This window comes from Sturnus vulgaris, chromosome 4 (genome assembly GCF_052056855.1).
Source record: "Sturnus vulgaris isolate bStuVul1 chromosome 4, bStuVul1.hap1, whole genome shotgun sequence".
NCBI lineage: Eukaryota > Metazoa > Chordata > Aves > Passeriformes > Sturnidae > Sturnus > Sturnus vulgaris.
Window position 1 is genome coordinate 68283319 of NC_142246.1, and position 23736 is coordinate 68307054.

The 23736-nt window shown below is 41.3% G+C and overlaps 2 protein-coding genes and 1 long non-coding RNA gene across 12 annotated transcripts in view; 1 reads left to right on the top strand and 2 right to left on the bottom strand.

Annotated features, from left to right (window-relative positions):
• LOC148224075 (uncharacterized) overlaps positions 1-7707 on the bottom strand; it is a 7893-nt gene extending 186 nt beyond the window's left edge. The window contains exons 1-2 of the long non-coding RNA XR_015803424.1: positions 6676-7707; positions 2459-2617 (exon numbers count right to left, since the gene is read on the bottom strand). This is a non-coding gene — a long non-coding RNA (uncharacterized LOC148224075). The remainder of the gene's footprint in view (positions 1-2458; positions 2618-6675) is intronic.
• SCLT1 (sodium channel and clathrin linker 1) overlaps positions 1-10860 on the top strand; it is a 26345-nt gene extending 15485 nt beyond the window's left edge. The window contains exons 19-21 of one of the 2 annotated variants that reach the window (XM_014883703.2): positions 7463-7541; positions 8632-8727; positions 10604-10860. In XM_014883703.2, coding sequence (XP_014739189.2) covers positions 7463-7541; positions 8632-8727; positions 10604-10666 — 238 coding nt within the window. In that variant the 3' untranslated portion in view covers positions 10667-10860. Of the gene's footprint in view, positions 1-7462; positions 7542-8631; positions 8728-10085; positions 10402-10603 lie in introns of those variants that run through there. The other variant, XM_088164161.1, reaches the window with a different exon arrangement.
• Positions 10861-13101: 2241 nt separating this feature from the next.
• Positions 13102-23736, bottom strand: part of JADE1 (jade family PHD finger 1) — a 106284-nt gene continuing 95649 nt past the window's right edge. For all 9 annotated transcript variants that reach the window (XM_014883699.2, XM_014883697.2, XM_088164160.1 and 6 more), the window contains 6 exons: positions 23098-23309; positions 22300-22467; positions 21629-21745; positions 18858-19388; positions 17168-17285; positions 13102-16652 (listed from right to left, as the gene is read on the bottom strand). In XM_014883699.2, coding sequence (XP_014739185.1) covers positions 15754-16652; positions 17168-17285; positions 18858-19388; positions 21629-21745; positions 22300-22467; positions 23098-23309 — 2045 coding nt within the window. In that variant the 3' untranslated portion in view covers positions 13102-15753. The remainder of the gene's footprint in view (positions 16653-17167; positions 17286-18857; positions 19389-21628; positions 21746-22299; positions 22468-23097; positions 23310-23736) is intronic.

Genomic DNA, 23736 nt, shown 5'->3' on the forward strand with positions numbered 1-23736 from the left:
TGATTTCCTCTTTCAAGATAGAGCACACTCAATTTAGACAATTTTAACTTTGGATTATGTCAGCTTCTACACCTCTTGAAAAAAGCCATAACATCAGTTGTGGAGTGAGTCTTCAGACTTCTAAAATAAACTGGACAAAAACCTCTTGGAATGTACATGTAAGGTTCTCTTCTGAGCAGTTGCTATTAAAAATTAAGATGAAAAATGGATTGTGTGATTTTCCTAAGGAAAAAATACAGTATAAACTTGTCTCTTAATTAATCCATATTTCTAGGCTGATACTTGTATTTTGCAGTGCAGAATGTAAGAATATTTTCTGTTTTGGAAGTTTCCCCTATGCTTTATTTCATTTCTAGGCTCAGGAAACGCTGTCAGTTAGCTCAAGTAGACTATTAATTTGAGATTAAATTAGCCTGGTATTTTTGTAGAACTGCAGAGAAGTTTATGGCCTCAAGATCTCCTCTTCTTCAAAACTGTTTGAAAATTGGAAGGGGTTGGCACAGTGGTCCACAATAACTGCTAAACCAGGAAGCCTGATTTCATGAGTCTAATTTCTTTAAAATTAAAGTAGTTAGAAAGGAATATAACACTGCATTATATTTCAGTGGGTTCCAGAACACAAATTCAGGTTATGCAGCTCTGTTAACTTCATAAATTTGAAGCAACCCTTTAAAGTGATGGACTCATGGTTCTTTGCTTAGACTGATTTTAGAAGTTGTTTTACTATCATGTTAACATGGAAGCAAAGCCTTTCCCTATTAAAATTGGGAATTCTACCTTTCCTTTCCTTTGGAGTAGTCTTGGGGTTTTCTCATGTTTTATTATTAATTAAATGTTTTACATATTCTCAACTTCATTCATATTTCCAGTTTGTGAGACACTTAGAGCAGTGCTGATTCACTGACAGTGTTACTGGTGTAGCTTCACTGTATGTAATTAGCTGGCTCTTACTGATACTTTTTTAGCTTCTTTTGTAAATGCAGTAACTGGAGAAGAAAATTATTTTGCAATCTTTCATGCTAAGGTAAATTTTAGCTCTTAAACTTGTAGTTTATTTTCTGTAAATCAAAATGCAAAACTTCACAGCTGAGCATCTAGGTTCATCACTAGATCCTGGATGTGGTTCAGCAAGTTCTAATTAAAAGGGGAAAATTGCAGACTGCCAGAATAATTAAAGTTGTCTGTGAAACAGCTGTTTTCCCTCTAAAACCTTTTCTGTTCAGTGTTAAAATGTTGTTGCAGCAGACCAAAAGATTTAGACCTTATTTAACTGCAGCAAAATGCTGACATAGAAAATACAAGGAAGTCTGCTTTGTGAACCTGGATGAAAAATGAGTATTAAATTTTGAAAATGTCTCTATTTATGTGACTTCAGTAGATATTTTGATGCAAGTCTAAAAGCTAAGTCAGTTTCTTTATGATATGGTTTTGTGTGTTATGCTTTTTCATACTGTATAAGCTAGAAATAGAAGTCTTTATCAGGCATTTGCTCTACCTGGCAAGGAAGCTGGCAATAGAAACAGGAAGGCTGACACTTAGATTGACATCAGGAATTTGGTATTAAATATGTGCAGTGATGCTCTGATATCATGGTGACAAGTAGTCTAACTGAACCTTATCAGTATTATCTGGAAATTTTAAAACCAGCTTATTTTTCACCTTATATGCATTACCAGACACCCAGCAATGAAGTGCAGAATGCAGTTGGTATGAAAATTAGCTCCAGAATTTACACTGTAATGGTATTCAGCACAAAAATCCTTGCTTATGCTATAAATGAATAATTATCATATTTCTTTTCATCTATCACAATAATATTATGAGTGCAAGTACAGAGCAGCAAATCGCTTCTCACTGTGTTGGGAACTAAAATCAAGTTGCTGGTTATTTAAAAAGCAGAATAATTTTGCAGCAAATGCATTTATCAGGGAAATTTCTATAAGAACACAAAACAGACTAATACTGGAAATAGATTATTTCATCTATTGTTAATTAAACACTCTTTTTGGAAGGTCTCTTGGGACTAATGCAGGAAATGTTCTCACCAAGCCTCGTGGTGGGGTCCAAGAGAAAGGAGGATCCATGTGAGCAAATGCAGAGGATGTGTTGGTGACATGTAGCAGAATTTAATTTTTTTAACAAAAATACAGTTTTTAAAAAGAGTCATTACTCTTGCAGCATGCTAATGTGTTTTATAGCTGAGTGGTTTTTTAGGAAGTTATAAACTTGCTAACCAAGTCCTATCCATGTGTAGGGGGGAAGCATTTTAGATTGCATTTCACCAGGAGATTGCTGTTAGTGCAGCTCCCATAAACACTGACTCAGTGCCCCATTTGTTAGTGTAGGTGTTTCCCATTCCTTTCCCTAAAAGTCACGATGGCTTTCCAGTTCTGTCCTCATTGCTTTCATTTTCCATGGGAAGGTGTCTGAAACATTTTGGCTCCTTTATTAAACTTACCAGCAGCAGCTGCTAACTTCTCCATGTTCTGTGCTGCTCATTTGTCATGTTCTAAGTCTGCAGTGTTTTGTTGGTGAGGTGCAATCCATATGCACACAGGAAGCATTAAATAATTCTAAAGAATGAAGCAGCATCAGTGAATGTTAGGGGATTTCTGATCTGAAAAAAAATTAAGAATTAAAAGTAATTTTTGCAACCTGTAATGGTAGAGCATTTTAAATAACATAAGAATCTAGTAGATCAATGAAAAACCTATAGATAGAAATGTTGATAAGTAAATTGATACTTCTAGGCTTCCTTGAAAATTATTCTGTGTTTTTTGGACCTTTGGATCTCATTCAAGTTGAACTTGTAACCGTTGCTGATAAAACTGAGCTTGGAATTCAGAACCAGTGCTGAAACAGGAGGCAGTGCCCTGAATACTTGCAGACTAAATTGCACCATTTTCTTCATACAAATCTATTGCAGTCTTCATTTATGAGAAAAGCTTTCGTCCCTCTGAGCATCTTAAGATGCTGCAAGCATCTAAAGGAGAATTTATTGCTAACAGACCTCACCTTCACCTTGCAGAAGGGCGAGGAGCCACTTTTGCTTCACTACTCTTGTGCCAGTCAACCCTGAAGGTAACTAAGGAGGTCGGTGCTCCTTGTGACACAGGTCATCATTCCAAATACAAACTTTGCTCTTGGCAGCATGGCTAACAACTCACTGCCAAGTTTATTCCCTTTATTCCCACACTGTCTATTCTGGTGGAGTCAGAAGCCAAACTGCTCTGACCCCTGATTGCATCCATTTTAAATGTACTGAAGGGAACTTAGACAGAAAATGTTTACAATTATAAAATAGTAGTAAAACGAGTGATCACTGTAAAAAGCTGTAAAAAAAAAAAAAGTCAGATTTCATGCTCTTTATAGGGATTAAATTGGAAAACAGAAGTATAGAAATTTTATAAAATGCCAAATTTATTTCAAAATGTAATTTCTTTGATAACATGAAAAGAGCTTTTAAGTCTTGGTGAATAATTTAAGTATTTTATGTTCATTAGTTTAACTGTTACTTGAGCTACTAATTGATTTTTTTTCCCCCTATTCCTGTATATATGGAACGTTGTTCAAGTAATCTAAACAACCAAATCAAACTTAATGTTGAAAAAGCTCTTTTGATCTCCAGTGTCACTTCTCCACAAACGGGTCTAGAATTTGATGAGAACTAGAAGCAATGCATATTGTTGTTGTTGCTGATCTACAGAGTGTAGGGCTTCCAATTACAAAGCTTTAGGCTCTCAGTTTGAATGTCTCAAAAATTTAAGATGATCTGCCCTTTGACAGCCATGGTAAAAAAATCAATATCGAGTGCTTCCAGATTTTTACTTTTCTTGTATTCATTTGAAAGAATTTACTTTTGAAAAGTGAGGAAAGCATGCATTAAGTTTTTAAAGGCTCTTGATTTCACTCAAGCACCATAACTCAGAAGAATGGTTCCTCTGGCCACATCTGGGGGAAGAGATTGGCTGAGACTGCTCTTGTTACCTTACAGCATCAGTGTAAAGCTCTGCAGTTCTTCAGACTTCAGCTGAGAAGAATAAATGACAGCTCATAGCAAGTGGAATCAGCAATGCCAAAGGAATGTTAAGGAAATTTGTAAATTGGAAGGAAATAAACTTCAGTAACGACAGAACAGAGGGTATTAGAGAATGGTAGGGTTGACAGAGACAGTTCTGACTGAATTCAGGCAAAACCAGGGTAATTCAATCTGCCAGCATCTGCTCAAATAAAATGAAGTGACAGACTGTGTGCAAGTTTTAAAAATAAGGACAGATGATTCATTCGTTCTCTAAAGCCCACCTTTACAGGTCTGTAGATAAGTGCACAAATACAAAGGATAGTTAATCTCATCTCATTGGCATATCAGTATTTTTGTAGATTTTTATGTCCTTATTCTGGGAACGAAGAGTTGGGCTAAATAGAGAATTCTGCAGAGAGAGGTAAGCAGATAAACCCTTGCCAGACTCTGCACCAGTGGCCAACACCAAGAGCTTGTTTTTGTTGAACGTGATTCTGGTTGGAGCAGGGAACAGAATAAGATTCACATGGATAAACAGAGTTTTATATTGAATCAAATGACTGAATCATCACAGAATGCCCTTCAGTGGACTCAGTCTGGACAACTGCAGACAGGGAGAAAGGTGGATGCTCTAAGTTGAAAAGCTGACAGGAAATTGACAGTTCCCTCAGCTTTGCCACGGATACTGCTTTGGCCTGTCAGACACATGGATGATTGCTCAGTTTAAGTACAGTTTAGCTTGATTAAGGGTAGAAGTAGGTAGATATACACAGGTCTGTTCTTCTGCAAAACAGTCCATGAAACAATTCATCAACATTGGCTTAAACGATAAAGGAGGGTGAGTTTGCTGCCATGAAACACTGCATCGGAGGAATGTTAAAATCTGAACTCTTGAATTACAAAAGTAATAAAATGCAGTGACAATACACAGTATGAACAAACTAATAAATTAATAATCGTATTCATCTGCTATTATTGTCTAATAGCAAGATAGAACTTTTTTGGGGGGAGGAAAAAAAAACACTTGTAGCATAAACCCAATTATTTGAGCAACTCTGCAGAATGGCTTAATTTCCTTAATAGTCTCTTGCATTATAATTGTACTTAACAAGAGGGAATCCTTGCTGTATTGTTTTTTATATTTCAAGACTTTGCTTAGTTTAAGCCATCTGATTGCAGCTATTTTGGGTGGTTTTGTTCCAGTTTTTGCCTCTGACACATTTCTTTGTCATAGTTAAGAGTCCCTGACTCATTGGTAGGCATGTGTGGGGCTTGGAGTTCTCAGCTTTTATCTTTTTTGTGTTTGGAAAGAATCTGCCTCTGAGAAATGACCTTTTTTGGTGGCAATTTATGAAGTGTTGGCCATGAATGCTTTCTCCTTTTCCCTGCATCCTGTACAGTACATGGAGTGAATTGCATGGCATCTTGAGATGAGGAAGTTGCCTCTTTTTCTGAAACATTATTCTTGGCTGCACTTGTGTAATGTTTGGCAGCCATAGCTGCTTATTTTAAGATGTTCATTAAAGAAAAAAAAAATTTAACAGGATGAGAGACAGCTGCAGGTACTGGCAGTATACAAAATTCATAATCACTAAGAGTAACTGAAGCATATTATAGTATAATTCAACCAAAAAAAAAAACAGCTGGCACATGCTATATTTGTCATGAGAGCTTTACAGAAAGTACTTGCTGCAGCTGGTGGATTTATCACCCGTCTGCTGAAATGCTAGAAGCTCACCTTTTGTTTCCTACTCACTTAGCAAAGACAATGTGCAGTGGGGGCTGATTTAATTATCCAGCAGTTGGAGTTACTGCTCAGTTCTAATATTGAGATCTCATAAGTTGTGTTTGGGGGAGGGTTAACACTCAGAATGAATCAAATGTCTAGCTCAATAGCCATCACATTTCCTTATGCTTACAAGGTTAAACTGTTTCCTTTTAAATATGTGTTCAGTGTGATCTCATTATAAAAATAATTTCTTGATCACAGCTGTGCATGAGCCTGTAAACTCTGTTTATGGTCTGTGCTGCTAAGCATGCTAATTCCACACCTCAGCAGAAGCACAGGAGACAGGCTCCTTTCAGTAACTGAGAATTTTTAGGGCACTTAAAAATTGGTCTCCTATATTGAAAATGCCTCATTTGATGCTTAATACTAATTATAGAGGACAAATTACTAAAGTAGTGTTACATACGAATATACTGTCTTGGTACTGCAATCTTAATCCATCTTTAATTCTTACTTTATATAAAAGTGCTCACATGTGATAACAGGTCTATTCTATATGTGATTTTAACTGTTTAACATTATTGAAATATCTGCCTATTTCTATGAAAGTTCAAAGTTGTTGAACTGTTCTTGTGATATCTACCTGGGACTGTGAAAGAGGTTAAGAAGGTAGGTTAAGAACAGGTGAATGGAAACTCCTCACCAGATGTAGTGGTGACCTCTTGTTACAGATGCATTGCAACCTTGTATTCCAAGTGCCATATATCAGTTTTCAAACTTCTATGAAGTACTAAGTTTAAAAGTTTATAAAAGCAAATTATTGTTGAAGAACTGTCATCATTAAAATAGCAGAGTTTAAGATGAAGCTCTGAAGTTAAAGTGCCTCCTCCCTTACCTCCATTCCCTCAATAAAGGTTTAGCTTACCTTGCAGTGCATGCAGTTTCAGCAACAGGTAGAGCATTTAAGGTGAGGTGGTAGAGGCTGGTCAGAGGTTAGAGCAGCTCACTTAAGTTTGCATCTTTCCCTGGCCAAAATAACTGAAGTTGTGTCTTTAGTCATCCCTCTCCTTGTGATGACAGGAGGCAAGAACTGTTTCCTTCAGGCACTAGCTCAGAGATGGTCTGTCAGAACCCAGATGTTTTTTGCCTTCAATACTGTGTAAATTGAGGATCACTAAAACTCATTCAGTATAAAAGTAAAAAGACTGCTTTGAAGTAGGTGGTATTTTCCTTTTCCTCACAAAGTGTCACATTGTTGTCTGTCTCACAAGTAGAGAATGATTTATTTTTAGGTACTTCAAAGCACCTTGAAAAACGCCTACGTTGAGGTCTGGTTATGGAACACTAATTAGAATGTTAATCTCAATATTGAACTTACTGTGCAAAATGCAACTTGTATTTATTGCATACTAGATAGCATGCCTCCAAAATAAGATTCAATAAACAGGAAAAAAACCCTGTAAAAATGTCAAGTGCTCTTGACAAAGTCTTGCTGATTCCAACAAGTACATCTTGTTCCCCTGCCATTACAGTTTTGAATGCACAGCATGAAGAAGTGCTGTGTGGTGCTTTTGAAATCGGTGTTTTAAGAGTAACCCTGTAATTAAAACCCACCATAAGCCTCCACAATTCACAGAACTATCTATGAAATTACGTTCCAATAACTGAAGAACTACTGTTTGCTAATCAGCATCTTTTCTTCTGATTCCCAGAAGTGAGCTGCGTCAACAAAAACTCCGGAGCCAGGAGCTCATTTCCCAGCTGGAAATAGCAAATGAGAAGGTAACTGAGGTAAGATAATGACTGATGTGCCAGCTACTTTCAGTTACAGCCTCATATGCATACACTAAGATCTTAGCAGAAACCTATTTAGGTGAGTTATGTTGCTGGTTTAGAGAAAATAAAGGATTTTTGACAGGGATAGTCAGTAACAATTGGGAAGCCTCACTCTTTCTTGCTGACTGACGTGTTCCAATGGCAAGAAGACAAATGAACTTTACTCTCACATTACAAAAGTGAAAGGAGAAATGGTCTTTCTGTCTTTCTGAGTGACTGATCTAGCAATTCTGGACAAATTTCAGGAAATGTTTCTGAGTTTACTTCTGCCTGTGCATCCCTGCAAGCCTCTAAACAGGAGCAGGCACTCTGGGATTACAGATAATGTGGCATATACACAGACACCAAGTTCTCCACGTGCTGTGTGTATGCAGAATTTACATTCTGTGTCCATATATGCATATGGCTAAAAGCATTATCCATTAAAGATTAAGGGCAGGGTTGTGTTGGAATGTGCATTGTTCAATAATTAATGGCCACTTTGGAAAGGGCTTTCCTGTCAGCCTTATAAATCTGGGATAACATCCAGTTCTATCCAGGATAAGCCCTTCTGTCTTGTTTTTTTGTAGTGCTGTGTTATTTAGAGGAGAGAACAGATTTCTGTGAGTAAAGGCTGATTAAGAAAGGCTTTTTACAGACCTTTTGAAAGGAACAGAGGAGATCTACAGCAGGTTTATCATCCCATTTGTATTATCTACTGTATTCCTCTTTCTTCTGAGCATATCTAGAACATTTATGTTGTAAGGTTGCACGGATTAAATAACCTGAATTAAAATGTCAGCCTTTATGCATCTTGCTTGAAGATGGTGAAATGAGTAAAACTTCCCTGCAGATTGATTGATTGGAAAAGTCAGATGATCTCACATTTGAGCTGGAAATTCTCTATGATGTGTCAGCAATTTGTCCTCAGGCTTCTATTGTAAGGGGAAAACAGTTCCACTTCTGGCATTCCTCTTGTGTTAAGCTTTTTTTTTTTTTTGCTGCAGAACGAGTGGGTTCAGAAAAAAAGGAATTGGCATTATGATGAGAGATTCTGTTTCCACAGGATGAGACATTGATGATGGAATATCGGGAATACATCGACAGGCTTCAGAGGCGACTGAGCCAGGCAGAACAGAGAGCAGCCACAGCATCCCAACAGGTACCCAGCTCATAAAAAGTGTGACCCAAGCACATGGAATATACAAAAGTACTCACTTTACATCATTCCTGAGGTAGAGGTGATCATTTATGAGCATTATTACCAACACAGTTTTAACAAGCTTGGATTTTGGACGTGTCACCTTCTGACAGGATGTTTATTTGACAGCTTAGGTTTGCTTGTGGATGTGAATTAAACCTGCACGGTTCAAAATGTGTGAATGAAGGTGTACAGGCATTTCCATCTTTAGAAATGGCAAGTTAGCAAAGCCAAAAAGAAACACTTAAATAACTGTAGCTGCTGTTTGCACACAGCAGGTCTGTTGGAGTGCACCCACTGCAGTTACCACTGGCTGTGTGTAACAGCTGCAGCAGCTCCTGCAATGATGACAATTCTGCAGACAGAGTAGGAAATGCTTGTTTCCTTCCAGGCCATTGGAGAGGTAAAGGAGAGAGAGTGTATCCCTCTCAGTATTCAATTTTTCCATAGTGTTTTAAGTTGTACAACTTGAAGCAAATCCCATGGGGCTTTATACACCGAGTTCATTTTTTTTTACCAAGGAAGTCCATTACTCAAGTTGGCCATCTATTAAGTAAAGACAGTCTTTCTGCCTCCTGGGGTTTTTTTTTTGGTTTTTTTTTTTTTTTTTTTTTTTTACAGTGATTTAGGAAAACCATTTGCAAATTACAGCTTGTTAATGTGGGTGACCCCATGTGAGCTGCAGAGAGGAAATGTTTGGCTGACCTAAATTGCTCAGTTAGGACAAATGGCATTTTTTTTTCCAACAGCAGTGAATGAATGGGCATAGCTGCCAAGCTGTCATAGCATAAGCTGTGGTTCCTGGCTCTAAATGCTCTCTGTCATGACAAGGTCTATTCAGCTGCTGAAGATTTGCTCTGAAAGGAATTTTTTTTTTTAGCCTCCTGTTTGTTATGTGGATCTGTTTAGCTCTAATGCTTCTGAGATGCTGTCTTCCCGTAAAAAGCCAAACATAGTTATGTCACATTTCAAGGGAATAAACTCATGGCCTCAGTGCCCAGAGAGGAAGAGGTCTTGCTGTTCCTGAAAACATTGAGAATTAGCTGTTCCTCACCAGGCTCTCTCTGAAAGATAACAAAGAGATTTGATGTTGTGCAGCCCAAATGCTGTTGCCAGATTTCAGAACTGCCTTGCCCTTGTGGCAGAGGTTACTGCAGAGGCCTGGCTGCTCTGTAGTGACTTCAGAACTGCTCTTCCAAGTCCCTTCCTTTTTCTGTCCACCCCAAAAAACACATATTGGCACTGTCCCTGCCAAAGGTCTCCAGCAGTGCTGCAAGAGCTGTCCCCTCTTCTGAATCTGGGTATTTATTCTCTCCTAGGCCCCAGGAGGCTGCATGTTCATGTGTGAATTCCATCAGATTCAGAGTGATGATTCTCTTTATTCCTGGTCTCTAGGCCGAGGGCTGCTTTCTGATTTGTGTGTTCTCACTACATTATAGGCTACACTACACTACAATATAGACTGGAGCTGGACTAGTATTACACTTTTATTGTGGTCACTTCAATGACTGTAAATATTAGCTTATTCTGAAGTAGCAGTGATTCAGTAAGAAACAAAGAATACAGGATAACGTTTGCACAAGTTTACAGCATCTATCCTGTTGGTTTCTTTTCAAGTGTATTCCTGCTACCTGCCATCTTGTATTCTCTGGGATCTGAAATAAGACTAAAGCAGTAGTCATCCACAGAGTACACTGTAAATCCTGCTGTTCATCCCAAATTCACACTGCCTGTGCTTGTTCCCTCTCCTTGACACGTTCAGTATGGAAGTTCTGCTGTTACTTTGATTCTACAAAGAATTATTAAGAAGTTATCATCTGCTTGTGTTTCATTACAGCTCAGCCTGATAACTACACAGAATAAAAAAGCTGTTTCCCTGAAGGACTTGGAAAATATTTAAACATGTGTTTTTCTCATTCACCGTGTTGGGAGTTAGGAGGGTTGCTGGAGAAACTTCATATTGGAGCACTACAGTCAAAAGCACAGCAAGGCTTGTGAAACTTGAAACAGATTCTGGTTCATTCCGGTAAGAAGGGGAGTGGATGAAGATCCTGTCTCTGTATGTACAATAAAGATTGGAAGAAGACTGCAAAATATTGTCATTCAAGTTCTTTAATATAGCATATGAAAAAATCTGACACAGTGCTGTGGCACATTCAGGGTTTTTTGGTCTAAAATCCACTAGCTCCAACTGTGACAAGATTGTGTACAGGGAGTAGGTAACACTTGTATTGAAATTCGTCTCAGCTTTGCTCAGGTGCAGTCAATATCTTTAATTTTTCTTATAGTGCAGGTAACTTGGGAACAATTTGAAGATCCTTTATGAATTATAATTAGTCTCATTACAGCTTGAATGTCAAAGAGTTGCTGTTTTGATGGTCAGTGTTTGAGCTGCATGCTGCCTCCATTGCCTTCCAGTGTAAAGAATTTGCTTTGGTTTGGTTTGATGCCCCTAAGGTACAGGTAATAATCAAAATACTGCTCATTTCTAAGCTCTGTAATCTTCCTGCAGTTGTGCTTTTTCTTCCTAATATACTATTAATTTTATAATCATTTTACAATACCTTGCTTTTCTGCTGATCTGCTCCTTTGCTTCCGTTCTCTTAGTTCAATTTGCACAAAGGTGAAGTCATCCAGCCCTTATGCCTTTTGAAATAGTGGGTTTCAATTGTGCAGCTGCCAGGATGTGGGAATCCTCATGTACATGGGGTTTTTTGGATAGTTGAGACATGCCATAGCTATCATTCTACAATTACAGCTGAACTCCATTTTCTCTTTTAGCATATATTACAAGCATTTGATAGGTGTTTAACTGATTTTGAAGTGCTCACATCTTGGCCTAAATGTGAAGGGTGTAATTCTGGTTTCTAACCTCTCATTCAGCTGATGGGTAGTGCTTGCCCAGTGCTTGGTGGAAATGTCTCATTTGGATTAATAAACCTGTGTGTCCATGGCACTGGATCTTCATATTTGCATTTTAGAGGACAGAGCTAGGCTGATCGCCCCTGTGGAAGCAAGACTTTGTGCTGCCTCCTGAAATCTTGGCTGTTCAGGTAGAGCCTGCAAGATGGATACACTCTCAGAAACAATTCCTGCTTGCTGCAGGGAAAGCCACTAGTTCCTACAGCTGTTGCTTTTTCTTTTTGATAGATGCCTATATCCACTGCAATCTCTAAATCTCAGTTTTGGTTAAAAGATGTTGAAGATTCTCCAAAACAACATGGATACATTTTTCAGAAGCTCCAAGTGTCTGTTTGGGTGAGATTTTCATCAATCAGCAGTGTGATACAGAGGCAGGCAAGTACCAGGCACCTTGTTTCCATTTGCATAATGCACAGCTGAGATGATGACAGGCCACCTGGAAGATTTTGTGTGAGCCATTAATCCCCTTCACTCCTCCAAGGCAGGCTCTGGCTGTGAAGTGAAGTCTGGCTGGAAGGGGCAGGCAGTTCTCAGTATTTGTGTGTCAGTTCCTGGAGGCACAGAAGGGCAGCTGCATGCTTCCCTGTTAACAATGGGTATGTTCATTTCCCCTTGGGGTGCAGCTCCTACGTGGAGGCTGTTTGCCAGGACAGGAACTGCAGGGATGACACGAGCACCTCATGGTGAAGGGAAGGGGCAGGAGAGCAATTCCAGCAGATGACACAGGAAAGGGAAAGGTTTCTGTCCTGCTCTGCCTCATGGCACCTCCAACAGGAATGTGGTCACATGGAGCTCATCCTACACCACCAGCTACTTTCATTTCCCTGGGGTGTCCAGAGGAGGCTGCTCCCAAATTGAGAGATCTGGTTTTTTCAATACGGATTTCTCAGTGTGTCCTTTCAGAGCCTGGTGCGTTTCTTGCTCAGCACCAAGTCCATTCCATATTTCTGCATCTGGAGTTTAGAGGAATCCTCATCTCCTGGAAATCCTGCTATAGAAGCAAATCTTCTCCCAGTACTGCTTGACCCCAGCCAGTTCAGAGTGTCAATGAATTTTCAGCCTAATTATCCCAAAGATCCACGGGTTCAAACCTCATGTTCCTTTTCCAGTAGAACATGTACAGAGATCATGGACTTTGCAAGGACATCCTCTGTCTACAAATGTAAATGTTTTGAGGTAAGCAAAATCTCTTTGAGGATACCAAGGGGAAAACCACACAGTGTCCTATTGATGGGATGGGCACAGCTGTCAGTAACAAGCAGTCCTAAAAAAATCCTCCAAATTTACAAAATCTTGCAGCTGCAGTGTATGTGGTGATACCTGTACTAATCCTTGAAAGCTTCATTGCAGTGAAATGCTTTTGTAAGAACCCAAATACAAATATGGGGAGGTCTAAACCACTGCTGGCAAGGATACTGCAAAAATGTACAGCATTTATTCACATACAGACAAAAGGCACAATTCTACGGAATATTTTAACAAAAAATACAGCTGTTTCAACTAGGTCTTTAGAAATACTTCAAAAAAGGGAGAAAATAAATACAGGATTGGGCCATGTAATATAAAATAGTCATCTCTACATATACTTTTTTTATTTCTGTTTCTCTTCATGCACCTTTTTTTTTTAATTAATTTCAGCTGAATGGACACCAAAGCTAGGCACATAGTGAAAAATCTGTACAAGTTTTACAAATGTCATCACAATTGTCTCAAACTTCTGAAATCAAGATTTGTACACAACATGAACCCTTCATTTAGATCTGTGTGAGTTTATAACCTAACAAATGGCATTCCAGGCAACTCTACAGACGTTCAACTAGCCTACAGTTGGACAGAACACACGGATCATATCAAAGATCTCTTGGTCAGTCAGCACAAGGAAAGGTCACGCTTGGAAACAGAAATCCAGCAAATCCCAGTAAAACACACAGGGGGTGGGTTTGTCACTGCAGTACCTACAACACCTCCTGCTGAGGGCTAAGCACAGGGACAAAACTAACCTACAGAGCTGGTCGTACCGCAGCCTTTTTGGTTTGGGGTCAGCTCCACTGGAAACCTCACAAAGCTTTCTGCCCTCAGAGCCAGGGGACAAAGCAGCTAAGGCATTCACTCTGCACAATGTTAGTGTTCATAATAGTGCAAATTAACAAGGTACCTCTGTCCAAGGGGTGTGAGGTTAAAGGTTTAGTCAGAATCCAATTTTAGGGTATTCCATCTATGGCTTGACAATTCCTGTGTGGTCATGAGCTTCTTTCTTACAGAAAATACCAGTGCCCGGCTGGAGAATGTTGCTGGATGTTAAGTAGAATTTATTGGCTTTTTCCTTTTGTCTGCTGTCTTCCTTTCTGTCTGCTGTTTATACTTTAAACACATCCCAAGAGTGACAATGTAACCTCAGTCACCAGTGCCCTGCCTTTCACCTCTGTAAGTCGTGTAATTACTCTGACTTCTTGGGACCAACGACAGGATTTTGAAAGTGTGTTAACTTACATAAAATTCCCCTTCCTCAAAAGGTTAAGACTTCAGAGTTTTAAAACAGGGATGCATTCTGGTGAAATATTCAATTGATAATATTAACTTGCATAGCAAGATAGGGTGCTAAGCCTTTTTTATTTTCTGATTGAATCCTCAGTCCTATGGCAAAGGAATTCTGTGTTGTCAGTGTTCTCTTCTCGGGAGGCAAGGGTCGGACATTCCAAGGTGAGTGGATGCCATAACAGCAGGCTAGGAGTGGGAAAGGGGAGGAGAAGGTTCTTCTCCTGCCTGTCTCTCTGTTAACACATTGCTGCTAAAACTTTTTCACCAGTTCCTACCTCTGTGGAAAATTCAAGATGTAGAGAGTCCTAATGCTCCAGTGCAGCGTGTGCCCTCTACTCGGTACAAAACAGTATCCTCACAACCTGTTCATATTATTGCTCACAGCTTACTCATTATTGCCACTTGCAATTATTAAAAAAGTACACAATCAGAATACGAGTTCCCTCTTCCATCAAATCTAGTCCATTATAGAACGAAATAGTTTTTTTCTTTGCTTGACTGTAAAGAGCTAATCACAATGTATTGCCTTTGCATTTTATCCTATTTAAAAATATATATTCGTGTCCATTTAAAGCAACCTTTTAGTGTCACAAGCCTGACTCTCCCAGGACATATCATTAGTGCATCTGTGGTGGCCTGTGGGAAATCTTCCTGCCTAGTGCCATCGAAAACTTCTGTCTAGAATTGTCATCACACTCCCGAAGGCAGGTGCCTGACTACGGGTGACAGGTTATTCCGTGCAGTGCTAGGACCTCCAAACCTGTCCTTTGCTCAGAACTGAGCCATTTGGGAACATCCTTTGTGTCACTCCCAATCTTTCAAAGCCCTGCCTTGTCCCTTCCTCCTCATCCAGTGCAACGTGGTGGCTGTGCCTGGTCATCATTGACATGTAAACTCTGGAGCACAGGGAGGGGTTTGAGCTGCCACCTGTGCTCAAACTGAACACAACAGAACACATTCTGCAGAGAGAGGAGAAAGAGCTGCCCCTGCCCAGGGACGGGGAGCATTTGTAATGGGATTTACCAGTGCAGTGCAGCATGGTCTAACAACCATCTTCCATTCAATACACACGAATTAAATTAAGAGCTTGTGCTTTTTCAGAAGTCAGGGGAAGCAAGTAAAATTTTCAGTGCCTTTTAGCTAGAAGGGATGGACGCAGCCTGATTCCTCCTACCCACCCTAGCCCCTTCTTAAAGATTCTTGTGAGTTGTGTGCATCTCAACTCCTGTTTTAGTAGCAATGTCACTTTTCTCCTTACTCAGGAAAGTTGCAAATAAGGGAGACTCAAACTTCTCACACAAATGGGGAAGGTGAGGTGGTGTAGATGGGGCAGAGGGGAAAAAAAAAAAAAAAAAAAGAGCTTAAAATAGCTTTAAGTGCATGTAAACATAAGTATACAACTCAGAAAAAAATGGGCTTTCGGTTTGCCAGTCTGTAGCTCTAAGAATGCTCCTCTCTCTCACACGGATGAGTAAGGTGGAGTTGGCTTGTAGGCAGTGACTCTACTGCCCCCGTGCCTGTGTCGGGTCAGGTCGCCAGGATGCTCCTCCGAATAATGTCCGTCCTCCTGCCGATGCTGCTGTTGGGGCTGAGCCTCTGCTGCCTGCACTTCTTTTCAGCCACCTCCGTCTCCGAGTCGCTCATTTCGGCGTCGGGGACGTAGCCATCGTTCTCACTGTCAGGCTTTAACTTGCTTTTTGTCCTCTCCTTGGCTGCAACTCTGCCCACGCCCAGGTAGGGGTAGCCGGAGTTCTGGCGGCAGGCCTCCTCCAGGCTCTCCCCCTGCTGCTGCCTCTCCCCCTTCTTTGGAATTCGGAATCCGCCCCAGTTTTTCCCCGGGCTGGTGGGTGCGGTAGGCACTTTAACTGTCTGATTAGAGTTTACTTTGACCAGACCCCCGTTACATTTAGGCACTATATCCCTCCGAGTGCCAGGCGCTGCCCTACCACCGGAGTGGTTCACAGCCCTTTTGTTTTCCAGTTGCCTCTGAGAGAGTTCTGTGGGTCTCAGCGGTTTGTGGGTGTGTTTAGAAGTCTTTTCCTTCAGTTCTGCCTTTGTCACCTCGCACTGCTGGCGATTGTCTCTTCTTTTCCTGTGCTCTGGTATAACGACGCCGTTTTTCTGCTGTGCCGATACAATCCGTGTCTCAGCGAAGGTCTTGTCAAAATTGAGAAAGCTGCCTAGAGCTGCGCCTCCTTCCCTGGGGCTGGGCTGCCCCAGCAGGGATTTGCTGTCATTCCCAGACCTGTCCCTTACCCTGTCTCTCTTGTGCGGTTTTTTCAAGGAGTGAGCCAGAGACGTGCCCATCTGCTTCCTGAAGAATGCAGAATGCCACTTCAGGTCCTCGATCTTGGGGGCGTTGGGGCCCAGAGAGGGGCTGTTGAACAACACCGTGTTTTCCATGGAGGAGAAGGAGGAAGGCACACCTGCGTGGAAGCAAACTATGTTCAAGTCAAGCAATCCCACAGCTACACAAATACCAGTTTGCAATGTACCTGTTTTAACTCTGCTGCTCATGCTGGACATGTTCATGTCAGAAATGGGTATCTGGCTGCCTGTCTTGCACTTTTAGGTCACGACTCTTGTGGCTATGTCATGGTTTCACAACGTCCTGCTGTGTGCTTTTGTTTTCCTGTACCTGCACCTAATTACACTTGTAGCAAATACAAGTCCTAGCACTACCCTGTCCACTAAGACAAAAACACTGCTCAGAGACAGAGGCAAAATGCAACCAGCAAGTGGATCTCACTGATGCCATCTAAAATGTGGTCTATTAATTATTCAATAGTTAAAGGATAATCTGGCCACTGCAGTCATTTTGAAGGTATTCATCTTTCTGAGGAATGAAATGAGAACAAATGAGGCCTTGTTTGTCCTTCACAGCCCGTAAGCAAACCTTGTCCCTGTGGTCTAACATGAGGAAGGGAACACTGAGGCATACCTGAAACTCTTTCTTGTTCCAGCTGCTTTGTGTAGCTGTTAAATATCTGTTCCTGAACTTTGCAAACAGATCTCTTGATTTTTTCTCTCCGCGTCACCATGTAAGTGAGGTTACGCACCTGGAAGACAGAAGGGGATGGGTTTTACAGGAATTGTATTCCCAGGATATTGCCCTTTCAATTAATTCAGCTGGAGTACCATACACCATTTAAACAAGTTAGTAGTTAATTTAACCACCTTCAACACAATTCTTAGAGAACAGTCTGTTTAACTGACAAATTATCTGTTGAATTGACAGGCAATTTAATTGACAGATTATTCCGTCAGATTTGGAAAACCACAGCACAGAGGTAACTTCTACAAACACCTGAGTCACACACACAAAATCTAGGGAGATGTTGGAAATCCTTGAATGTATTCAGTATTAAATACTTCCCAGATGAGGGAATCACAGAGAAGTACAGGTGGATGATTCCAAGGCTCCTCTCTCAGTACAGGGTGGTGCCCTGTGAATTACAACCTTATGGCCTGATCTGGAGAAATGTAACAAGTGTGTTTGTTTTTGCAAAGGTTCCTTTTTAAAAATGTAAATTATCTTGAATGTACAAGCAATGAGAAACAGAATAGTAAAACTATATATTTTTTTTAGTAATATAAAAATATTACTAAAATCACGTATCCTGTTTTGACATCACATTTAGGAATGGAAAGAATACACACAGAAAAATTTAAGATCCAGGGAACATAGTTACAAACTCTAATTATTTAGCTGATCAAAGAGAAAATGACAAGAAAGCTTGAGCACATGGAGCAGCAAGAAAAGATCCCAGGTAACAGCTAAGATCTGGGCCATCAGAACAGCTACAGAAGGGCCATGGGCTGGAGTTGAAACTAGGAGAAAAATCAAAAGAAAAACTACAACAATTCATTGTAGGAGTAATTAGGCACCAGGATCCTTTACAAAGGATGCAGTACATCCATGAGAACCTGCTGTCCTGATTTAAAGATTAGACAGTATTATGAAAGGAAGGCTCTGGTTTACCTACAGGTTACTGAGGTAAGACCTCCTGAGCCAGCTCTCGTCCATGGCCTACATGAGCCACGTGCTGTAGGAACATGAAAAACTAATTTCAGTGTTCTTTCTGGCTCTAAGAGCTCTTAAATTAACCCAAAAGGAAAGAATTCAGGATCAGATGTACTTATTGAAACACCAAACTGATCCTACTGAACTTTTCTGCAAACGTTCAAAACCTAAATGATTCAAACACCATTTATCTCCCAAACCTACACAGATAGTCCAGGGAAACATCATCCTACTCTGGTATCCCAATGAAAAACAGACCTGCTGCAAATCAAGGTAAGTTTCATCATCCTTTTTACTGGATGAAAGGAGCATGGAAAGCCCTTAAAGACTAAAAAGGCTTCAGCTGGAGGCTGCAGTACAGTCCATAGCCATCAGAGTTAATCAGTAAAAAAGGCATGAGCAAAAACACGACAGTCCAGTTGCAGGTGATTGAATGCTACACACCAAGACCTGCTGGCCCTGTGACTGACCTCTGTGTGCAAAGGGCAATTGCTGTGCTCTGCAGAAATTTAGTGTTAATGGTCTTGCCTGACAGCACAGCTCTGAGCTGAGCTGCAGCCTGGCAACTTGGCTGACTGTGGCCAGCACAGGCAGTGCCGGGGCTTACCCGCTCCAGGTCCTGCCGGAGGTGTGTGAAGAGCTGCAGCCTCCTGAACAGAACATCCTGCTCCCGTTTAGCCAGATTGTCCTCCTCATCCTTCTTTGGGGTAATCAAAGGCTTATTGAAATTGGATTTCCTCTTCAGTTTCCAGTACTGGTAAAGGAATTCCACGGGCTCCTCAGGCAGCCGCAGCACTTTGGCCACTTCCAAAGACTCAACAAACGTGTAGAACTCGTCCTCCAGCTGCTGCAGCTTTTGCTTGCGGAGGCTGACCCTGTGAGCCTCCTCCTGGTTTTGATCCATGCTGTGGAAAGGGTCCATGTGGGCAGGAAGAGAGGTGTCCTGAATGCCATTGCTGTTCTCCTGACCTGGGCTTTCACTCAGTGTCTCAGCATCCGCTTTCTTGGTGGAGCTGTGCTTGGGACAGTACGACTTGAACTTCACCTCGTCGTTCTCTGCCAAGATGGTTTTCATCTCCAAGCCGCGGTCAAACGCGCAGGTGACGTGGAAGGCTGTTCTGCAGTTTTTCACTGAACACTAGAGAAAATAAATTACAATTAACCAAATAAGCATGAAGTTAAGAAACCACACTGCCTAAAACTACTGGAGGAGTCAGGGCTGCTTTGGAAGAAGCAGCCTGTCACTGTGCTCTGCTTCTATGCTGCACCTACTTCCTTGCTCTCTTTAATTAGGCTTATGACTTAGTGCTTTCAGGCCAGGCAAGGATCAAGTGGCCCAGAGGGGCAGGAGTGTTTAACCCTCCCTCCAGCCCCACCACGCTATTCCATGCACAAAAAGCCACAAGAGGAACATTCCTACTGACACCAGAGCCACTTGTCTACAGCACTGTTACCCAAAGTAAAGTGTTCCCCTTTGGACTGTGCCAGCACGAGGGGGGAAAAGTAGATTGTGGTGGCTCCAGGCCACTTCTAATTAAAGTCTTTCCCAGCACCTGCAGCCATGCTATCCAAAAAGCCTCAACCAAAGGGAATTTTTCCCCCCATTATCCCAGTTTTATAATGTGAAATATTCAATCACTGTCAACCATTACTTCACTGAGTACAGCCTTCACTTCACCTTGGAGAGGAGGAGAACAGGAAATTCAAATGTTGTCATTTTTCTTCCTACCCAGTGAGCCCAGCCATCATGGAGTGATGGGCACTAGTTCAGCCAATTTCGCACTTAATTTCCATGATATCTAATTTCCTTTTGCAAAATGCTATATATATATCACCAACCACCAGTTGAAAGGTTTAAATACAAATAAAGATGTATATATACACACACATATGTATGTATGTGTTTGGACCCACTCACACCTCTGGTGAACAGGATTTAAAGTGGAAATGAGCATTAGTATTCCTAACTAGGAAACAAAACTATGCTTAACCCAAGCCACCAACCCTGAAAGAGCAACACAGTGCACTGGGATGTTTATACAGTGCTTTGTACAGAAGCCAAATCTCTGTCTCCTCTGGGTTTTCCTGCTCAGGTTGACTCAGCAGCCAGATGGCTTATAAAGGTATGGCAGGGTTTAAACTGCACAGGTTTCAAATAAGCAGTCTTTAATAAAAGCAACATATAAAAGGAATTCAGATATCCCAAAGCCATCTTCTGCCCTTTCCTCTCCTACTAACAAACAGGCCAGGAACATCCCAACTGGAACAGTGGACAGTACAGAGAAGTGCTTTAGCCATAACTAGCTCTTACTGCAGCTCATGTTTTATGGGGAGAAGAGGGGAAAGCCTGTCTCACTGGGAGGAAATCTGCTGAACCTGGGGGAATATGCAGTATTGTTTTTCCCAGCTTATTGCAGCTGCTCCCTGACCAGCCTGACACACACTTCCAGCTGCCACTTTTCCTAATTGTTGTGCATATATCAGAAGGTGGCCTGGAGAACAGACAAAAACAGCTTCAGCTACATAACAGCAGCCAAGAGGAAGGGGATGGCTCTGCAAGAAGGGATTATGGTTGCAAATTTATATGCTGTGGACAGATTTATTTTCTCTAGTTAACACTTACTATTTCATACATTCCTCACATAGAAGTGGACTGTGATAGGTTTCACTGGAATTACTGCTGCATGGCTGGTTTACAGCTCTTCCTGGCAGCCTCAATCAAATAACTTGGGGCAGAGGAGAAAAAGGAAATGGATATAAACTAATTTCAAAGAAGTGTAGGACTTGAGCAATTTTTGTGTCTTAACACTGGTCTGACCACCCTGGATTCTGTACCACCAGGCTAGCCCCAGAAGAAAGAGCTCTACTTCAGCCTCCTTATGAGGCTGTATTATTATTGCTCTCTTCCTGAGGATTGTTTTGCTGCTGGAAGTGCTCTGAGGATAAGGAGCATCACCACAATGCTAAGCTAGGTCTTACTGTCTTTTTCTACACAAGCACAACACTGTCCCAAATGTCCTTACACTCCCTCATCATTTATTCTCAAGGAAAGGAGATGAAAGTCTTGTCTGCTGTTCCAGTGTCTCCTCTTTCAAAAATCTGAGCTTTGCTAATATGTTTTCTCAGTCTTTCTAGATTTTAAAAGTTTTCTTAAAAGGATCATTTAACATTTCTGAGTGGTTTTCCACTCTAAAGGATCTACAGGTGCCTTACAGCTAACAACCCAATATATATATATGCACGTGAAACAACACTGCCCAGTCTAAAATGCTCTGTACAGATCAGGTCAGTTAAGTCCATAGTAACAACGTAATGCATTTTCCTATCTACTAAAAACTAACAAAAGAAAATACATGGCTATTTGTGTGGTTAAATTACCTGTATAGAAGCTCCAACTTTTTCATTACAAAGGCTGCACACCAGTGCCCACCTACTGCTGGGAATGTGGGAAACTTTTGTGATGGGCTCCATTTTTTCGGGGCTTCCGATGCTCACCTAAGAGAAAAATGGTCAAAAAATTGGATTGATTATGACACTGTTAACTGAAAAGAGAAACAATTTTATTTTATTAAAGAAACCAAATTCCTTGTGGGTATATTCAACTTAGTGTGTCCCAAATTCCTCAGTTTATAAGGATCTAAACTTATTAAAAAAAAAAAAATCTATTTCTCACTTTGTGAACAAACAAACTAGTTTCAAGGTGAAGCCCACCAATGTAAGATTATCATACAGGATGAACACTGACTCTGAGGACCCACAGGAATTCTGTCAGATTCAAACCTTCCTGTTTCACCTTTAATGTTCTGTTTACAAAGCGAAATGGTACCTGGTGTCCTTGTTAAATGAGCTTTGCCAGCAGCAAAGGCCTCATTTTCCAAAGCCTAATTCTGACTGACAAAGGAGATTTAATTACTTTCTTTACAGGTGAAGCATCACCCCTCGCCAGACTTTCTACCGAACCAAGAAGCTTTTATACTTCATTTCTAAGCTGAACAAGGCTTTAAGGAGGCTTTTTTTCTCTCCCAGAATCCCAGGACCAGCACACCCACCTCTGGAATCCAGAGGGCACAGCTGACATGCACCCACTTGGTGCCACTCCGGGTGGGTTTCATGGCTCCTCCCTTCTTGGGGCACAGGAGGCACTTGGGCTGGACGCCCAGCGCGCAGGTCCGGCACAGCCAGCTGCCCTCGGGCACCTTCAGGATCCCGTAGCATGCCTGCAACCCCACGGGCACCAGGGGCAGAGAGAACAAAGACAACACCACGTTGTTCCTTAGCTGAGTACACACAGCCTCTCACAATTCTCAAAGCTGTTTTTACTCACAGGGAAAAGTGCAGGATGGCAACTAATCAAGAGCGCAATTTTCAGAAGATTGAGTCTTTACAGAGCCCTCTATCCCAGTAACTATCAGCTTTAACACACTAAAGGTCTGAAAGTACCAACTTCACTCTGTGTATCTTGTGGTATAGTCACTTGTACTTAGAGCTGTCACAGGCCTAGTCCTTTAGCTACAACACATGCCAGAAAATGTGTTTCCTTCTCACCAGTCAAGTTTTTCCAAACACTGAATGACAAAAGAAATTTGTTAGAGCTGGGAAGGAAGGACAGGCTGATGGGAAGCACCTGCCTGAGTATGAGGCATCCATGGAAACAGATACAATTTTTGCCTATCTCTTCTTTTATGTGAAGAAAACTTCTGAAGTACCACAGTAAGGTGGCACACAGTGCTGCGTCCTTAGCACAGTTCTCTGTTAAATGACCCGGAACAAACCCCGCCTGTGTCCCTCCTGATTGCCCTTTTGGAAAAGTCTCTGTTACCCTCCCTTACACCCTGCTGCTGCCATACCTGGTGCACACAAATATTGCATTTGTCACAGAACACCATTTCATTGCCATCCTCTCCATCTGGAGACTGACAGACGTCACAGACAACATCCTCATCGTACTCAATCCCCAGCCCTTCCTCTGTCTCGATGGCGTGGTTCATGTTATCGTAGCAGCGCTGCTCAAACTCCTCCATCACCCTTTCCATGGTGTACTCATCCAGCTCCAGCATCCCTGGAAAACAGGACTTGTTCGTGTAGTTAAAGGAAAGAATGATAACCATCACGGCAAAGAGCTCCACCTTTTCTCCTAACAGCTGAGCAGCCCATCCCCACACAGACACATTTCATTCCTAGCCAATCATGCCTGTTCCAGCATAAACCAGGGAAACTGTAAAAAAATTGGCTAAGTTGTCTCATAATTGTATTAAACTAACAAAAATGGAGCGTCCAAATCTTTCAAATTCTTAGGAAAAACTTTCCAAGACTGATTCTGGCTTCCTGGTCCTGTTCTCATTTTTCCTTCTGAGACAGCACTATCTATGGCTTTTGCCACCCAGATGTTGACTCTTTGCTGAAAGATTTGGAGGTATTTTGAACCAAAATTGATGGAGCAGGGGGAGAAAAATGAATGACAAAATCTGCTATGATACTTGGAGTGA